The sequence below is a fragment of the Molossus molossus genome, unplaced genomic scaffold (assembly GCF_014108415.1).
Source record: "Molossus molossus isolate mMolMol1 unplaced genomic scaffold, mMolMol1.p scaffold_m16_p_9, whole genome shotgun sequence".
NCBI classification, from domain to species: domain Eukaryota; kingdom Metazoa; phylum Chordata; class Mammalia; order Chiroptera; family Molossidae; genus Molossus; species Molossus molossus.
In genome coordinates, this window is record NW_023425403.1 from 60756054 (window position 1) to 60775362 (window position 19309).

A 19309-nucleotide genomic window follows, 5' to 3' on the forward strand; every position below is an offset into this window, starting at 1 on the left:
AGTGTTAATACTGTTTCTTAGGAAGATGTAACTACTTTTCCTTTCTGCAAGTCATACAATAGAAACACAGGGAAAGCAGGCCTTCAAGGCAGTGCTTGCTGGAACCCCTTTCCAACCCCTGAAGAGGTCAGAGCTCAGCCGCGAGGTGCTGAGCATCTCGGGCTTCCAGGCACAACAGTCCTGGTATTACTCATTTTTTAACAACACTTTTATAAAAACTAACTCCACTCAGGTCTGGTGCTAGGATTTTCCTTTACTTTGAAAAACTGCTGACCCCTCCCAGACCAGATCCAACAGTGGAGTTTTCACCCATACCTCTGCAGGCACCAGTCCAGAAAGGTGAGGACTAGTTACTGACCACCTCTGTTTTGCCCCCACTTTCAACTTGGAACCAGCCAAATACAGTATTCCCCCTTTAGCCTTGGGGATATATTCCTAGACCCCCAGTGGATGCCTGAACCTCAGTACTGAACCCTATATGTCCTATGTTTTTCCTGTACATACATCCTTTTCACTTAAAGGAGACACTTTACGGCTTCCCTTTGGCATATCAGAATTGCCAGCATCACTATTCTTATGCTTTGGGGCCATTATTAAGTAAAACAGGGCTTACTTAGACACAGGTACTGTGATAACCACAACAGCCAGTCTGATACTGAGACTGCTACTAAGTGACTCCTGGGTAGGAAACATATACACTGTAGATACGCTGGACAAAGGGGTGATTCATGTAAAAGTACAGAACAGAGTTTAGATCCTTCCTTTTTAGCCACCTGGATTAAGCACTTAATTATAGCCAAGTCCTTCAGTGCCTCAGTTTTGCCTGTCCTCTTGGAATTATTGTGTCTCTTCTCTTAGTACTTTATTATTAGTTGTGTGTAAGATCATGTGGTGGTCTAGACTAGTATCCTTGCTCTTTTTTTTTAGTTAATCCTTACCTGAGGATATTTTCCCATTGATTTTTTTAGATAGAGTGGAAGGGGGGGCGGGGGAGGGAGACACACACACACACACCCGATTGGTTGCCTCCCACATGACTCTGACTGGGACCGGGGATCAAACCCTTAGTCCAGGTATATGCCCTTGACTGGGAATTGAACCTCATCCCTTCGTTCCGGGGGCAGACACTCTAAACACTGACCCAAACTGGCCAAGGGCTTGTCACTCATTTTTTAAATAGATGATTGAGCCCAACTTAAGCCATTTTGCTAATTGACTGTTTATTACATTTTCCTGTTATGACCAGTGCCTCCTTGGTGGCGGTTCTTGGTTTGGAATTACTCTCTGTCAAGTGGGAGGTTATATTAAAGTCTATTTAAAGAGAGAAAATCAGTCAAGTGACTTGGAGGGTGAGCATTTCTGAGCCCTGGACACAGAGGTTCAGGAGAGCAGGAATTAATATTTAACTGAACACTTCAGCACACACTGGAGCATTACACATAGATCTTTTGAGCTTGAGTGTCACTTGAGAGAAGAGGGACACGGAATGTTTTAGAGAATGTTCCCCCACAGGTAATGCTTCCCTGGGGCTCACAATGTTTCTTCAGCCACCAACACATGTGCCCTACCTGTCAAAAAGACTTTTTCAGGCAGCAATGGATTAACCCCAAATGTCAAAAATATCTTCAGAAAAAAAGAATTAAGGGAAGGAGCCGTGAGGAATAATTGGATAGTTAAGTTAGCATGATTTATGGTGACATTTTCTCCATGTCCCCATTTTATGGAATTGCATCATCCTCCCTTGTCCTGGAAAGGTGGCTGCCATGGGTGTCTTGTGTGGTGCCACGTTTCCTGAGCACACACTGGTTGGGAAAGGGGAGATGGAAGGTAAATGTCTTCTTCTTGCCCCCTTTGTACAGCATGAACTGCGCCTTTCTACTCTTCATGTGGCCCTCCAGCCACCTCATCCTTGTACATTGCCTCTCCCCAGCCCTGCCCAGCCACCCTTTCTCCTCCAGCTCCAGACATGAAATTCTTCCAGGAGGCTCTGTCCTGGCCCAGAAAGAAGGCAGGATGGCAAGATGGAGTTCATGTTACGTACTTTTGCTTGTAAGGCTCACTCTGGTCCATTTTTCTGCCCCCCGAGTCCTTTGTCACTCTGTCTTGTGTGTGTATCACAGAAGTGAAACTGGTGGGCATATTTAACATCCTACCTCCCAAATACACACCTTTGACAAAAACATACATTGCTGATGGGCAGGTGAGCAGGTGCTGAAATGGGTGCCGAGTTTACCCAGGAGCTTGTATCAGCCTAGCGGTGCCTCTGGTTAATGGTGCCAAGCTTTGGCAAGACGAAGGTTCTATGAGCTGTCATTCTGCAGAATGAGATGGTCCAGCTTAGTAGCTTCCAAAGTCCCTGCAAACTCTATCCTTCTATCTAGTTAAACTAGGTGAGAAATGTTAGTAGGGCCCTATCAAAGACTACTGTTTTCAGAGTTAGACAAAAAGCCACAGATTTAGCTAACAACACGTCCTCCTTTTTACCTTGAGGTAATTTGTCATTGGCTCATGGATTAATAGATAAGAAAAAGAACTAATTCACTATGGTCAAGAGGTCTTTTGTAGGAGATTCTATCTGGTCATGTCTCTTGGTAAATTTTTCACTTCCTAAATGATTTTAGGAAGAGTTTTATGCCTAAGTTTCTAGAACTCAGCAGAAGACTAAAAAAGGGAAGCAGTTCAGACACCTAAGAAAGACTTCTCCCTCTAAGAAAATACAGAAGAAAAACTAGAGCAGCTGGACCAAAGGCAAACTGAAAGTGAGAGGAAGTATCTAATGATAGTTAAACAAGTGAGTTATGTGATTTTTGATATGAACATTATCTATTATGTTTCCAAGATGGGAAATAATTATCTTGTATGCGAACTATACATGCCTTTCATTTAAGCAAAAATACTTAAAATATTTTTATTGAGATATAACTCACATACTATAAAGTTCACTCTTTTAAGGTATATGATTCATTGGTCTCAGTTGGGATATATTTACAGAATTGTGCAACCATTATTAACCTCCAATCCAGAACACGTTCATTGCCTCCAAAAGAAACTATCAGCAGTCACTTGCTCAGCTCTTAGCAAACATACCTGTACTGGAAATTTCTTGTGAATGGACTTATACAACATGTAGCTTTTTGTGTCTGGCTTCTTTCACTTACATACGTTTGCAAGATTCATCCATGTTTTAGCATGGATCCTTTTTATGAGTGAGCAATACTCCATTGTATGGATATACCACAGTTTGTCTCTATTCTTCAGTTGATAGACATTAGGGTTGTTCCCACCTTTTGGCTATTATAAAGAATACTGCTATGACCATTCATGTATATGTTTTTATGTGTACATATGTTTTTATTTGTGGGGAGGGTATATACCTAGGAGTAGAATTGCTGGGTCATGTGGTAACTCTATGCCTAACTTCTCGAGGAACTGCGAAACTGTTTTCTGTAGTAGCTGTACCACTTTCTATTCCCACCACCAATATATGAGGTTTTCAATTTATCCATATCTTCCCCAATGCATGTTATTGTCCGTCTTTCTTATTTTTTATTATAGTCATCTAGTGGGTGAGAAGTTGTGTCTCCTTGTGGTTTTGATGTACAGTTCTTCACCGACTAATGATGTTGAAAATATGTGTGCTCTGTTAAATAACAGTTTATCGAATTTTTATTTTAGTGATCTAAACTGACTGGACATTAGACCCTTCAGTAATTTTAGCCATTTCAGGGTTGATTGCTTCATCAAGATCAGAAGTAGAGGAAGAAGGGTTTGTTGTGTTAACATAAGCTATTGGCAAATGTAACGGCTATGTGTGTTCTGGATTTACTTCACCATTTCTGTGTGAAAGAATTCATTTATACAATGAGTAGAATTTTTAAGAATTCGTTATTAACATGTGATTTTCCAAAATAAACTACACCATCTATCTATATATCTTATCAGATTGGTTGTAAATATGCTGCTTGTGTTAGCAAAACGATTATATTGGTTTTCCACACTACAGAACAAAAGTAGAAGTTTTTATTTCCAGCGCATCAGGACAAAACTACTGAGCCTACTACTGTGTTTGTACATATATTAATTTGGTTGATTACTTCAAGGTGATGGCTTTGTTAGCAATCATTATTTATTCATTAGGAATTATAAGAGCAGAGCGCCTCCTGCCCCGCACACAAACACTTGTGGGATCTACTTTCCATCCCTTGTCTCACTCACTGCTTGAAGAGGCATCCTTGTTTGTGGTTCTTCTCTCAAACTCACGTTCTTCTTGGAACTTCTTCTATGAAACAAGGTGCCCACCTGGCCACCACTCTCTCTGCTAGGCTCTCTGATGGTACATTCCCCCAACCCCCAGTAAGCATTGTTGTTGGTTTTGGGTTTGTTTGCATGGGGTTTTGTTCCCTTTTCTTTTAGGTGTTTTCTCCCCTGTTTCTATATGTGACAATTTAATTTTGTAAAAATAATAAGGAAAAAACACCCCTTGGATTCTTGTCTTTCCTCCTCTGACCGCTTCTCAGCTCTTGTGCCTCACCAGCCAAAGGCAGTTTGGTCATTCACAAAGTTCAGTGGGAACCCCTCTATCTCCCCACCCTGGGAACAGCTCAAGGTGCTGATGGGTAAATTTGCATCTTAGAAGTAACTGAATGTCAACTGCATTCTCACAGTTTAGATTTATACTTTTGATTCCTGGGGTCATGCGGTACCTTCTCAATGCAGCCTGGACACCTGGTTGCAGTGCATCATTAGGAAGCCTGCTAGCTGAGAAAGACTGCTTAGTGCCCGGTTTCAGCCTTGCCTTGCTGAAGATTGTCTCTGGCCATCTCCAGGGTTCTGAGGGTGGAAGTCACATAGAGCTTGCTGGACAGTATCACCCATTCCATGTAAGATGGATATCTAGAAAGAGAAACTAGTGTCTCCATTTTATTGTCCTTGGGAGATTTTATTATGACCCACATCTTCATTCTTTAGAACTCTGTATGGCGTAACTTCCTTTTTGTCTGCACTACAGTTTGACAGTAGGCAGTGTGACTGATACTTGTTCCAAGACTGGCTAGATAAAGAATTGCATAAGAGGGGTTGAGTTTGTTTTCACTGCCAAGTGTACAGAGAACCAGAATCTTAGAACTTAGAGCATATTTAGTCTAATTCACGTTACTGCTGGCAAGATTCAACACAGAAATGGTGAGTCCCTCCTCCATAGTTGCACAGTCTGCCAGCAGCAGTACACATGGCTGTGTGGGAGCCATGATAACTGTGGTGATTGTACCAGGCATTCTCCACGAGTGTCCTATTCTCTACATCTTTTGAACATTTACTTGTGGCCTTCTTAGAATTGAACATTTGTGCAGAGAACAACATACAGACCTCACCTTTGTCGGAATCTGAATCCAGAAATGTTCTCTGCCTGTCAGTGTCATGTGTAAGACCACCTGGTCACTTGATGACTTCAGAAATTGTAGTTCCTCTGTGTCACTCCTTGGACTCTGTTATACTGACTAAGCAGTGAGCCAAGTCAGTTGGAAGCTTAGCTTCACTAACCTCCTTTTAGTTCATGGGGTTGTAACCTGTTAATAGAAGCAAGGAGCTTAAAGAAACTTCTGAGTTGTTGCTTTTATTTTTACCCTCAAGAAACTGTATAAAGGCAGCTTTGTTATGCAGGGTTTAACTTTCATTTAGCAAGTACATGTTTCATTCCCAAATCACTTTTTTGTTGTGATGATGTAGGGGAGTCCTACTGCATGTTGGTCTTCAGTTCATTTTCCAAACTCTTTCCACTGGTGGGAACAGTGTTCTGACTTGTATTTGTTAAAATGGCCCTGCACTGTTGAGTTATATTTGAGGTGTTAAATAAACATTAAAAACAGTAAGCATCTACTAGACTGCCGAAAACATGAATTAGCCTTAAAATCCATTTTGACTTTGCTGCCCTAGAGACGGATCCTTTCTGTCCCTGGCCAGAAGGGCGAAGAAACACCAGCTCCCCTGGCAGGGCATCACGGAATCACCCTACGAAGATCTGAGCATCTAGAGTCAGTGCTAGGGCTGAAAGCCAACTTGTCTTTGAAGTTTAGAAGAAAGGTTTTCTATTTTTGTATTAAAATTTATCATACCTTTCCTTTTTCTGGTTCATTTGTTATATATTCTTTTTCAATGTAACTTCCTGAAACCACAGGAATGAGAAGCACATGCTTGGCCATGCTCTGAGAAATAAAGGGAAGTCAGGAACTTTTTCTGTTTTCTTAACTTCTCTATCCAGAGAGTTATTTATGAAGCTCTTAGGCAGGTTTTTAAAGTAAACATCCCTCATGCGTAGCCTTCCCCGAAATAGGAAGGCTGTGGGGCAGTGAGCTGGCCTGAGGAGGGAGGGAGAGAGGGCTCATGCTTGCTGGGAACCCTGCCTGGCCTTCAGCATCCCCTTGTTCCTACGGAGCAGCAGGCTTTGCCAAGTTTGTGCCAAGGAAGAACCACTCTGCTCATGTAGTGAGCCTGATCTGTTCCAAGGATCTTGTGCCATTTCCTGTGTCCCTGCTGAGCATCTCTGAAACATCGGTGGAGTTACAGAGACCTATGGGCTCTTTATCCTTTAGTCACATGGACTCTCCTGCAAAGGACATGCAGGTGGAATTTACTAAGGGAGTGTGCAAACATGCAGCTACTGCAGATAATGTGCTCAGTGGGTGGGGAATGGAGGGAGGACCCATGAAAAGTCGTCTTATTCCCAAGAAGTTGATAGATGAGCAAAGGAGATGATAGTATAAGCAAAAAAGGGGGATAAAGGGAGGCAATGTAAGACTTATAATAACTTCAAACAGTAGAAATGCTGGATTTCTTTTTTTTTTTTTTTATCCTCACCCAAGGACACTTTTCCACTTTTTGTACAGATAGAGTGGGAGGGAGAGAGAGAGAGAGAGAAACATCGATGTGAAAGGGGCACATCGAGTGGCTGCCACCCGCACAACCAACCAGGGCTGGGGACAAACTGCAACCGAGGTACATGCCCTTTGCGGGAACCGAACCCGGGTCTCTCCGGACCGCAGGCTGATGCTCTAACCGCTGAGCCAAACCGGCCAGGGCAAAATGTTGGATTTCTTGTTACCTCTGTCTATTTGGCTTTGGAAAGTGAGGGTTCCCTGAAGCCACAAAGGGTGGACTCAGGAATGGAGAGCAGAAGGACCCTGTACCCAGGCTGGAGCATTGCCATATGTTCTTTTTGTTGGCCTGGTTTATTTCTGACAACTCAGAGGGAAGTACTATCACCGCCTTCATGGATGATGAAGTTAAAGTCAGAAATATTAACTTTCCTGAGGCTCATGAGTATCTCAGCAACAACTGAGCCAGAGCTTTGGCTTGATGACCATTCATTCTTTCTCTTCCATCACACTGATTTTCTCTGCAACTGAGAAGGTTTCCACCTCCTTTTCAGCACAGTTTATTATACCCCAGAGAAACTGATCTCTTCACAGTTCCTTTAGAGGAATTGAGATGTGATGCCCAGGAGCCTGTGCTGGCATGCTAGTCTGAAGGGGGCCTAGGACCATGTTCTGGGATGCTTGTCTGTCTGCAGGGGACCCAGGACTCATGCTGGGCTTCTATGAGAGGCAGCATTTTAGCCTCTCTTCAGTAACTGTAGTGCTTTTATTAGATACTTAAGTGCTGACAGCATATGGCTGGTTGGGTGTTTTTAAAAGATCCTTCTATTCGGAATATATTTACTTAATGTCTTGTGCGTATCACTCCAATACAAAGATGAGTCAGACCCCAGTCTTCTCTCTTTCCAGGAAAGCCTTATTGATAGAGATACCTGAAATGGTTGAATAATTCTTCTATTCTAAACTCAAGGTTTTACTCTCTTCTTTCATTAAAGACCTTTCCCCACATTTGTAATCATCATTGTCTTTTCTCTTTTGGAAGTTTTAAGATTTTGCTGTTGTGTTATTTTTTTACACGAAACCATCCTGTGTTATTTCTACTGGCAGTCAGCTTTTCTAAGGCCACTCCTCATCTCTCACTGGGAGTGCAGAATGCCTGCTCAGACTGTCCTTGAAGATTTGGACAGGGATTTGAAGAATTGGTCCATAAGGTTGAGTAAGATCAGGGGCGGCTCCTTCCAGCTCTTCCCTGTGGCCTAGCTCTTCTCAGCGGCCCTGCATGAGGCTATAAGTCAGTGGGTATAGGTTTCTGTTAATATGGACAAGTGTTAAAACCTACACTTCAGGGAAGAACTTTCACACCCAGAATCCGAGGCACTTATGCTAACACCAGTCTGTTTCCACAGTGTGCTGGAGAAGAGAATTGGGTCGACAGTCGGACCATTTACGTGGGACACAAGGAGCCCCCCCCAGGTGCTGAGGCCTACATTCCACAGAGGTACCCAGACAACAGAATAGTCTCAGCCAAGGTAACCTCCTGTCTTTGCGTTTATTAATTTCCTTTGGAGAGCATTGGAACTTTCTAACAGGAATTGACAACACTGCTCCTAGAACTGCCGTTACAGCTGCTATTCACTCCCGACTAAGGGCTGTGATTACAACTTACATGAGGCTTGTGAACTCATTGTCCCTCTGGTTGTCCCCGAAACACTGTTCAGACTTGCCAAGATGTTACAGCACATTTTCTTCATTTCTTTTTTAATTATATTAAGTCTAGGATGTTCAATTCCTACTACTGCCACTTATTTATTTGCTGCCTGGCCATGTGCCAATCATGAACCACTCTGGGCTGGATTTTCTCATCTGTGAAATAGAGATGATGCTAGGTGTCATCATTGAAAGGGTGTGTTCACAACCACCTTGTAAACCAAAACACTGAATGTATGTCAGAGCCTGTCAGGTGAAATAAGTGCAAAGATAAAGAAATGTGATTAGAATGTCATCACATCAAGGAAGTGCCTTGTTTCTGTTGACTGGAGAGTGGGACTATGGAGGGGTGGGGAACCTTTTTTTTCTGCCAAGGGCCATTTGGATATTTATAACATCATTCTCGGGCCATACAGAATTATCAACTTAAAAATTAGCCTGCTGTATTTGATCAGGCTAATTTGTTGAGGTGTGTGATATTAGCTGGTATTGATTTCTTTGCGGGCCCTCAGGCCAGATGTTCCCCACCCCTGTCAAGTAAATGGTTAGATAATAGGGTGGGGAATTTTTGTAGCTAGCTTTGACAAAAATGGTAAGTGATGGCTTTCCAGATTATGGAGAGCTCTTCCTTTAGCTGCCTATACATACTGTCCATGAAGGCATGCAAACATTCCTGGATTCACTGACTGTGGAGATCTGTGGTAGACGGAATGAATTCACATGTGAGTGTCCAGGATGTGTAGATCTGTGTGCTAGACATACTTCTATGAGCTATCAAAGAGTATTTGTTAAGAATACTTCAAACAGAAAAACTTTGTTTTTTAAGGCAGTTTTGTAATGGAATAACTTTATTTTAAAACTGCAATGTGTGCCCTGGCCAGTTTGGCCAGCAGTTAGAGCGTTGGCCTGCGGTCCAGAGAGCCCCGGGTTCGGTTCCCACTAAGGGCCAGTATCGTGCGGGTGGTAGCCATTTGATATGTTCTTTTCATGTCGGTGTTTCTCTCGCTCTTTCTCTTCCTCTCTCTCCCTCCCACTCTATCTGAACAAAAAATGGAAAAATGTCCTCAGGTGAGGATAAATTAAAAAAAATAAATAAATAAAAATAAAATCACTTATAATGTTGTCCTTATTCTTTAAAAAATAAAATAAAGCTGCAGTGTGTAATAATAATAATAGTAGCTTTAAGCTCCAGAAACACAAGGTGGGTAAGTAATTGCCTGTAAACAAAATCTCAACTAAGTAGACGTAGTGCATGGGTATCCACATGGTAAAGGAAGGAGAAATAAAATGAAGAGGAACTCCATATCTAAAAACACGTCTGTCCAGTAATGACATTTATAAATTTGACACAGTCTTAAGTAGAGATCACTAAAGGTGATTTCTGTGCACATATGCACTCTGTCTACCCAGCAGTGTGGCCAGAAAAGAAATAAAACCTCAAAAACATTTCTTTAAAAAAAATTTTTTTAAGTTTTCATTTACGGTTGACCTACAATAATATATTAGTTTTAGCTGTACAACGCAGTGATTAGACATTGATATAACTTAAGGAGTACCCATCTAACACCATATATAGTCGTTACAATATTATTGACTATCCTTATGCTGTACTTTATATACTTGTGACTGGCAATTTTGGAACTGGCAATTTGTACTTTTAATCCCATCACCTTTTCCGCCCATCCTCCCAACCCTCTCCCGTCTAGCAACCATCAGTTTATTCTCTGTATCTATGAATTTGTCTCTCAAAAGTATTTCTTAAAAATCTCCTTTGCAGTATAAATGCATCAAGAAATGGGGCAGTGTACTGAAAAACATTAAAATGTTGTGCCATGTGTGAACTTGTCAGGACAGGAGTTTGGGGTACAGGTGATGGGGCATGTGACCTGCCCATGCTGACCAGTGTCTAGTTCGGGTAGGATGTTTGTCAAAGGCCCTTCAGACACTGATACGAATCCCTTTACAGCTGCTTTCTCCCTCCAGGACAAAGCTTGGCCTTGATGGTTCAGCCCCCAGTTCCTTCCAGTAGATGTGAAAAGTTCTTTGCAGAGGAACTTTCTGAAACACAAAGCACCTAGTTGATGGGAGGCATCAAAGGGCCTTCTTGATGCAATTGGCAGAACATACCTGGATACCTTATTTATTCTAAAAGACCCTGTCAGTGTTTTGGGGAAGAAAATGGAAAGCATTTATTTCTAAATTCCATCCCAAGTTTTATAGCCAATTTATTATTTTCCTATTTTTCTTTCAAATATTCCTGTAGCCAATAGCCAACAATAATTTTGAGATGTCTTGTCTTACCTCCTCACATTGCAACTCACCACCTTTTCTGTTCCTTTGGGATATCTTTTCTCTCCCTGCGGTGGCACCTTCCTGTTCCCAGCTGCCATACATGCACTGGAGCCCCCAGAGCCTCCTTGGTTTCTGACAGAGGAAACCCTGTGCTAGACATGGGGTTTGATAAAGACTTGCAGATTCCTGGAGGCCTTTTTGGAACTGTTTCTTCTCAGGAAAACTCCTTCATATCAGGAAACTCTAGAGCAGAAACTAATAGAATTAAGTCAACATCCTTTCAGGAGGTGGGTCAGGGTAAGGGGTTGAGTGTTGGGTAAAGTACTCATCGACTTTCATCTCAGCTCAGAGTAGAGAGGACTGTGCTCTCAAATTCATGTGTGTGCAGAGAATGATCTTCATTCCTCAAAGAGCAGCATCAGTGGCTTTCTATCAGTAGATGACTGTGTATAATTTCAAGGAAAACTTATGTATAGCATCACCTCTGTTGCTAATTAAATTCAGTTTGGACAAGGATCTCAGAAAGACGAGGATTTGGATTCTAAGCTGGTAGTGGATGGTGGCATTGATTTAGGTAACTAGAGTGGAAATCTAGAGCATGTGATTGTTTTCATTTAAAAACAGTTCATGATATATGAAAACTACCATTTAATTTGTAAAACATAAGTTTACAGCCAGGTTAGGAAAATATGTTTGTGATCAAGTATCTATGTTTTCTTGGGAAAGAAAACTTTTATTTCTACCTTAATGGAAAAGACTGAAGTACACCGAAGTGTTTGCTCAGTGAGTCTCGTGTATCATGTGCGTATTATGACGGGATGAAAAGGCCAATTCATTTATGTTAAAATTCTGACCTGTGCATAAAAGGTCAATGAGAAGTGATTGATTTGAATTCCATTTCCTTTTTGGAGGAGACACACTGATAAAAGAAGGAAAACCAAGAGATTACTCCCAGGTGTGACCCCTTTCCTTTCCTTCTGACCACAGGAGAACTCCCCAGCCAGGGCCTGCCTGAGCTCACCGTGCTGGCACATCCTGGACTCAAGAGAATGAGAGAGCACTGCTTCATCAGTTTCACAGAACTTTTGGGCACAAAATTTACTTGGCTCTCAGCTCTGCCCTAAGATGCTACAAAATTAAATAGTAGGCTTAGGCGGCACTGTCACTCAGTGGTTGAGCGTCGACCCGTGTACCAAGAGGTCGCCGTTTTGATTCCAGGTCAGGGCACATGCCCAGGTTGTAGGCCCAATCCCTAGTGGGGGCATGCAGGAGGCTGCCAGTAGATGTTTTCTCTCATTGATGTTTTTATCTCTTTCTCCCTCTCCCTTCTTCTCTCTCTAAAAAAAATAATTAAAAAAAAAAAAAATGGTCTCTTGCATGTTAAATGAAAAAAATAAAATAAATTATCTCATTTGGTTATCAGTTTTCTTATACATCAGCAATTAACCCTCTTTTTTACTACATTAATTATCAGTAATAATTTATTATAGTAATTTATTCTGTGAAATGTAGAAATTAAAAGCCTAATGTCAAAGCTATAGCATGGCCTTTCCATGCCTGACTAGAATAAAGAAACCATTTAACTGATTTTAAATTCCAAATTTATGCTGGTTACCTGGCAGACCAGAAATCAGAATTAAAACCACAACATCATCATTTACATTAGCACTAAAAAGAAAAGCAATACATACTTATACATAATTAAGTATAAATCCTACAAAATATGTATAAGAGCTATATGAAGAAAACTATAAAATGTTGATGAAAGAAATCAAAGAAGATTTAAGTCAGTGGAGAAATATTCCATGTTCATTAATAGTAAGACTTAATGTTGTTAAGATACGAGTTCTTCCCAACTTAATCTTTAGATTCAACACAATTCTTACCATCAAGTTATTTTTTAGATATCAATCAACTGACTCTAAAATGTATATGTGAAAGATTCAAAATAACCAACACAGTATTTAAGGAGAAGGACATAGTTGAAAGACTGACACTACCCGACTTCATACTTTCTATAAAGCTGCAGTACTAAAGGTAGTGTGACATTGGTGAAAAAACAGACAAGTTAAATAGTGGAATAGAAGAGAGAGCCCAGACATAGATCTATATAAGCATAGTCAACCCATTTTTGACAACAGAGCAAAGATAATATAAAGGTCCTAGATAACAGCATAGTAGAAAATCTAGGTGTCCTTGAGTTTGGCAATGAGTTTTGTGATACAACACCAATAACACCATAAAAGGTAAAATTGATAGGATGAACTTTATTGAAATTAAAATTTTCTCCTGTAAGAAAATTAAAAGACAAGTCACTGACTAAGAAAAGATATTCCAAAACACATATCCTATAAAGGACTGGTATTTAATGATAGATGGAAAATAAAGGTGGATAGGGTGTGGTGAGTTTGGGACCTAGAAAATGAATTTCCTTTCTAAACCTCTAGATACCCTCTTGGAGTAATTTTTTTGGGCCAACCTGAGAAGAGAACTGAAAATATGCCCATAATTGTCATGAGATGGGGGGGCCACTCCTTTGTTTTTCTGCTCATTAATAAACTTCATTATGAACTTGTGAATGTAAATTAGAATAGAAAATTCTCTATATACTCTATAAGAAGTCAGAAATTTAAGGCAAAACAGCTTTTTTTTTTTAAACTTCTGGTTATATGGTGAAATTGATGTAAAAATCAAATTCAGAATATTTTGCAAAGTTTAGGGCCATGCCAGGCTTTAGTTACTTCATTCAGTTTTCAGGAACTTGTGTTTGAGATTCTGACATTGAAGGAGCTTGGTATCTGGTGTCTTGGTATCTGGCCTGCAACGCGTACACATTGCCCCGACAGTAGCCAATGTCTCTTCATTCTACAGACAGACAGCAAGGGTCATGGGCAGAGCCCTTACTCACTCTTCAGTAGACTGTCTTCATTAAAGGCAAAAACCTGTCAAATGGAATTTTGAACATTTCCAAGCTTGATGTTTACTGTAGCTTAATGACATCTGGAACATTGTTGTTTTTAGCACAAAAGTTAGGGAAACGCTCCTTCTGAGGCAAAAATTCAAGGTTTGGAGAGTAAGTGGCAGCCAGAACTCTTCTCCCTGCTGGCTTCTCCATTCCCTCTAGAGAAAGCTCTCGAGTGTGGTGCTGACAGACACCTCCCTGTGTAGGAACCACCTCCAAACTGGTTCAGGACTGCCTAACAATGTTGACTATTTTAACTTTCTGTTACCATCTTGTCACACACCAAAAAAGAGCTTGTAAAGAAATCACAATCTAAGGGAATATGCTAAACATGTATATTTTTAGTTAACAATCATAGGTTTATATTTTGTAAAAGACATTTTAATAATAAAACTATTACTAGATACTTTGCATTACCTTGAATAATCAAGAATGAGGGAACTCACATATCTTACTTTTGGAGAACACATTTTCTCCTAGCAGCTTGTCTTTGTGGTCAATGAATTGATAAAATATAGGCAAACCCTCTGAATTTTGAATTGTGGGTTTTGTCTTTAAAACTAAACATTTTATATCTTGAGATTCAGTACTACTTATCAAGTAATAGAGTAACACTTAAAAAAAGTAAAATGTGATCATAATGACACCTTTTTGTTTTTCTTTTGTACAGTATACGTTTTGGAACTTCATACCCAAGAACTTATTTGAACAATTCAGAAGAATCGCCAACTTTTATTTTCTTATCATATTTCTGGTACAGGTAAGGCCAGTGACCTTTTTTCCTGTTGCCTCAAATCTAAATAAGTGACATTTTTTCCTCTGGTAATTAACTATAGTTTGCTAATAAGAAGGAATAAGGACTTGGTGCTATTTACCTACAGTACCTTTATTTTTTTCAAGGACAGGTGTGTTGGTTCAGAGGCCTATCTGCTAAAACATCCACATGGGCACTCAGTGTTTGAATGGGTTCTGGCCACCTTCCAGCCCTGGGGGTAGGGGTGAGGGTCAGGAACTTTGTTGTTGTTGGTTTTTTTTATCCTCACCTGTGGACATTTTTCCGTTTTTTGTTCAGAGAGAGAGAGAGACATCAACGTGAAAAGGACACATTGAGTGGCTGCCACCCACACGACCAACCAGTGCCAGGGACAAACTGCAACCGAGGTACGTGCCCTTAGTGGGAACCGAACCCGGGTCTCTCTGGACCACAGGCTGACGCTTCAACCACTGAGCCAAATCGGCCAGGGCGAGGAACTTTGTAATCTTTAGGAGAAATTCACCGGCCCAGTTAATTGCACTTATCCTCTTCCTAAGTATGCATAGATTATCCAAATAAAACAGGAGAAAGAGTGAGAAAGTAAAAAAAAAAAAGGAGAGTGAAAACCACAATGAGGTATGAATTGGGGAGTAGGTCAGATGTGTTTTAAGAACAGCAATCCAGTTTTTCTCAATTACACAAAATACAATTGAAAGACTTTTAAAATTTTTTCAACATTAAGTTATCCAAAAAAAAAAGTTGTAAAAGTGGGGCACCTGACACACAGTAATAAATGAGTGTTAGAATGTACATTGGTATCAGACTTGGGTCTTCACCACTGCTGGTGTGGTTTTCTTAAGCATTTCACTTAATTAAAAAGAACTGCCCTCAGTTTTATAGCAAAATAGGATGATTTACTTCTTACCTACTTTATCTCTAGTGGTGGGATAAAGTGTGGTAACAGTTAAGGCAATTAAAATAAGTAAAAGCGCCATGACCGGTTTGGCTCAGCAGTTGGAGCGTCGGCCTGTGGGCCAGAGAGTCCCGGGTTCAGTTTCCACTAGGGGCACGGACCAAAAAAATAAATAAGTAAAAGCAAATGTTGGGTGGTGGTGTAACAGGGACAGCCATTCTGTCTGAAGACATTAACGCATGTTTTTGAAAATGCCTCTACAATTTTCTTTTAATTGCAGTTGATTATTGATACACCCACAAGTCCAGTAACAAGTGGACTTCCCCTGTTTTTTGTCATTACTGTCACGGCTATCAAACAGGTAAGAATTTTACAAACAGAGGAAAAGGTTGTTATCTTTGTTGTGTGATGTCTCCTCTCATTCCAAACAAAGTAATATGGTTTGTTTTAGCTAGTTCATAGAACAATTTAACTATGTTCTAAAAATTCATAACTGTTTTAGGTTGAAATCTGAGTTAAAATGATAGAGATTATGTATCTTAGTTGCTAATTTGATGTCCTGTGAGTTTGAGGAAGAAACTATGGGTTTTACACTGAATGAGCCAGAGATGGTGCCTGATTTTAGATGAGTTGCTTAACCTGGCTCTGTTCTTGACCGTCTTACCTGCAAGGATCTGCTACCCTACAGAGGGTCTGGGATGTGGCTTCATAATAGAGCATGCTAACTCCTGACTCAGTGTGGATTGAATTATTCTTTCTGATCCTGATGAATAAAGCCAGTGGCTAACAGTAAAAAGAATGCATCTCAGCTATTTCCACTATCAATTTAGCCAGTTTAGTGTAGCAACCATCACCACTATTAAGTTCCAGAAAATTTCCACTGCATGGCAACTCATGGGTACAGATATGTAGCCACATCTGGAGATGTAAAGAACTCTTTGGGCACCTGGTTTCCCATTCATGTGCTGGGAAATATTACACAGAAGAAGTAATTCATCATCCTTAACTCAAATGCACATTCACATCCAGCAAAACCCAACTCAGATGGCATGTCAGTTAATGTAGAAAAGACAAAACTCTTGGTTGGAAAGTGTGCTTTCTTCTATTGGGGAAAGAATTTGAAATTTGAAAGAAATTTAAATTGTGCCTATTTAAGACCAAAAGAATTTTGCAGAGTTATTAGTCGAGAATTTGGTCAAGCTGATTTTCCAGTTCTTGAGCTAGTGTCTGAGTTGACATAGGAACAACTGATATTGATAATTTCCAGTGTTTGTTACAATCAATAAAATGAGAACTACACCCCACTTTCTATGAGTACCACAAAGTGAATCAGGCAGTTTACTCAGTTTGCTAAGAATATGGGTGGCCAGATCCAATAAAAGATACAGGAAATAAACACAGGCTCACTTGTGCTTTTCAAGGTAGAATATTTAAGTTCAGGTGGTGGAAATGTAATTGGTTTCAAGTTTCTTCAGGACTTTTGTTCAACTCATTAAAAGTCTAAAAGTCTTATTCATCTTTTGACTCGGACATTTTCTTTTTAGGAATCTATACTGTGAATATATAATAGATAGGCACAAAATTACAGTTGTAAAGATTTTTATCAGAAGTATATTTATAACTTCAATCCAAATTTCCATGCAGAATGTTCATGATATATTGAGGGCACAAAGTAGAGTAATATATCAATAGTTTTTTTTTTTTTTGGAGTGATAGGATTAGGTCTTTTTTTTGGGAGGAGTTACTTATGTATTTCTTAATTTTTTCTGCAGGCCACATAATATTTTTGTAGTATAAAAGGTAAAAACTGATTTGGGGAAGTTATTTTTGATTCTTTTATTTATGTCTTGATTTTGTTTTCAAAAATGTATTCTCCCTGCACTGAGTTGCAGAGTGGAGATGAGAAAACCAGGCACAAGACCCAGAAACACCAGGTTGAACACAGTCGAGGCATTGTACATACCCTTTATTCATTTATTCTACAGATCATTAATTGAGCTTCTTTCATGTGCTGTGGCCCATCGCAGCAAAATCCAGAAGGATTGGCTCAGATCTGAGGAACCCTCCATGTTTCTCTCACTTGTCACATGGGATTCTTCTTTTTTAGGGCTATGAAGACTGGCTTCGCCATAAAGCAGATAATGCCATGAACCAGTGCCCTGTTCATTTCATCCAGCATGGCAAGCTAGTTCGGAAGCAGAGCCGAAAGCTGAGAGTAAGTAATAACTGACACATTTAAATAATGTAAAACCAATAACTGTTTTTAAAAATATACCCATAGTGTGCCCAGCCAGTGTGGCTTAGTGGATTAAGCATCTCCCCATGGACTGAGAGATCTTGTTTTTTTCCCTGTTCAGGGCACATGCCCTGTTTTTAGGCTCAATCCCCAGTAGGGGGCATGCAGGAGGCAGCTGATCGTTGTATCTCTCAAATTGATGTTTCTATCTCTCTCTCTCTAAAAAATCTTTAAAAACATTAAACACACACACACACAATGTAACAGGTTTTTTAATTTTTTCTTTTTATATTTTTCCATTGGTTTTTTTTTTTTAAGATAGAGTGGAAGGGAGAGAGAGAAACATTGATGTGTGAGAGACACATTAATTGGTTGCCTCCCACACTACCCTGACCAGGGCCAGGGATCCAACCTGCAACCCAAGTATGTGCCCATGACTAGGAATCAAACCTGAGACCCTTCAGTCCACCGGCTGATGCTCTCACCACTGAGTAAAACCAGCCGCAGTTGTGATAAGTTTGTTTATTGGGTATATGCCCAACCTCTTCCCCAAATATTTCAGGCAAACTCCTATCACTATCTTTTTAAAAAAAATGTTTTTATTGAGTTTTAGAGCGAGAGGAAGGGAGAGGGAGAGAGAGAGAGAAACATCAATGTGAGAGAGAGACATCATTCAGCTCCTTCCTGCACTCACCTCGACTGGGGATTGAACCCAAAACCTGGGCATGTGCCCTGACTGGGAATCGAACCAGTGACCTTTCAGTGCACAGGATGACACTCAACTAACTAAGCCACACCAGACAGGACTATTAAGTTTGTTTTGTTTTGTTTTTTAAGTATTTAAACATTTTCTTTGCTTTATAAATTTTGCTATCTAGGTGTTTTAGTAATTCTGAATGAGCTTCCCCTCAGCCTTTATTGGTGATGTTTTTCTAGTGGTCATGGGGTCAGGGAGGTGAGGGGCTGGGAGCATGAGCCTCACAGCCATGAGAACAGCAGTGGGGACCCTATATACATATGAATAGGTTTCTTCAGACCCCAGACCCTAAATGCAGTTTTCTCCAACAACTATTTTTCCTTTGCAAAGTCTTTCGTGTTTTTCAAATTAAATTATTTTTCAATTTCAGTTGATATACAATATTTGTTTCAGGTATATGACTGCCATATACCTTGCAAATTGATCATCCCAATAAGTCTAGTAACCATCTAGCACCACACATAATTATTACAATATTATTGACTATATTCCTATACTGTACTTTGGATCCCTGTGACTATTTTTATAACTGGCAATTTATAACTTTTTAATAAACATCTCTTTCTTCAAAAACATACCTGAACAGTGTCCACCAGCAGAAAATTGAATTTTTAGTGCATTGATCTCCTATAGGACATGTCTGCTCTGTATCCAGCCTGTTCTAACTAGAGGATTCCAAATCGACTGTGTGAGACAAGGAAGAAAGATCAGGCTGTCTTTTGCGACTCTGGCCATAATGTCTTAGGCCTTCAGAGGATGCACCAGGCTATTAGAAAAGAAACCTTTAATTTGCTCATCTCTAAACTTGTAATTTCAAGA

The 19309-nt window shown here is 40.2% G+C and overlaps 1 protein-coding gene across 7 annotated transcripts in view; it reads left to right on the forward strand.

Moving 5' to 3' along the window:
- ATP11A (ATPase phospholipid transporting 11A) overlaps positions 1-19309 on the forward strand; it is a 143186-nt gene that overhangs the window by 67551 nt on the left and 56326 nt on the right. For all 7 annotated transcript variants that reach the window (XR_004958108.1, XM_036250107.1, XM_036250109.1 and 4 more), the window contains exons 2-5: positions 8276-8398; positions 14501-14590; positions 15778-15858; positions 17605-17712. Coding sequence is in view for 6 of the 7 variants with exons in the window: in XM_036250107.1 (XP_036106000.1) it covers positions 8276-8398; positions 14501-14590; positions 15778-15858; positions 17605-17712 (402 nt within the window). In the remaining variant the exon portion in view is untranslated. The remainder of the gene's footprint in view (positions 1-8275; positions 8399-14500; positions 14591-15777; positions 15859-17604; positions 17713-19309) is intronic.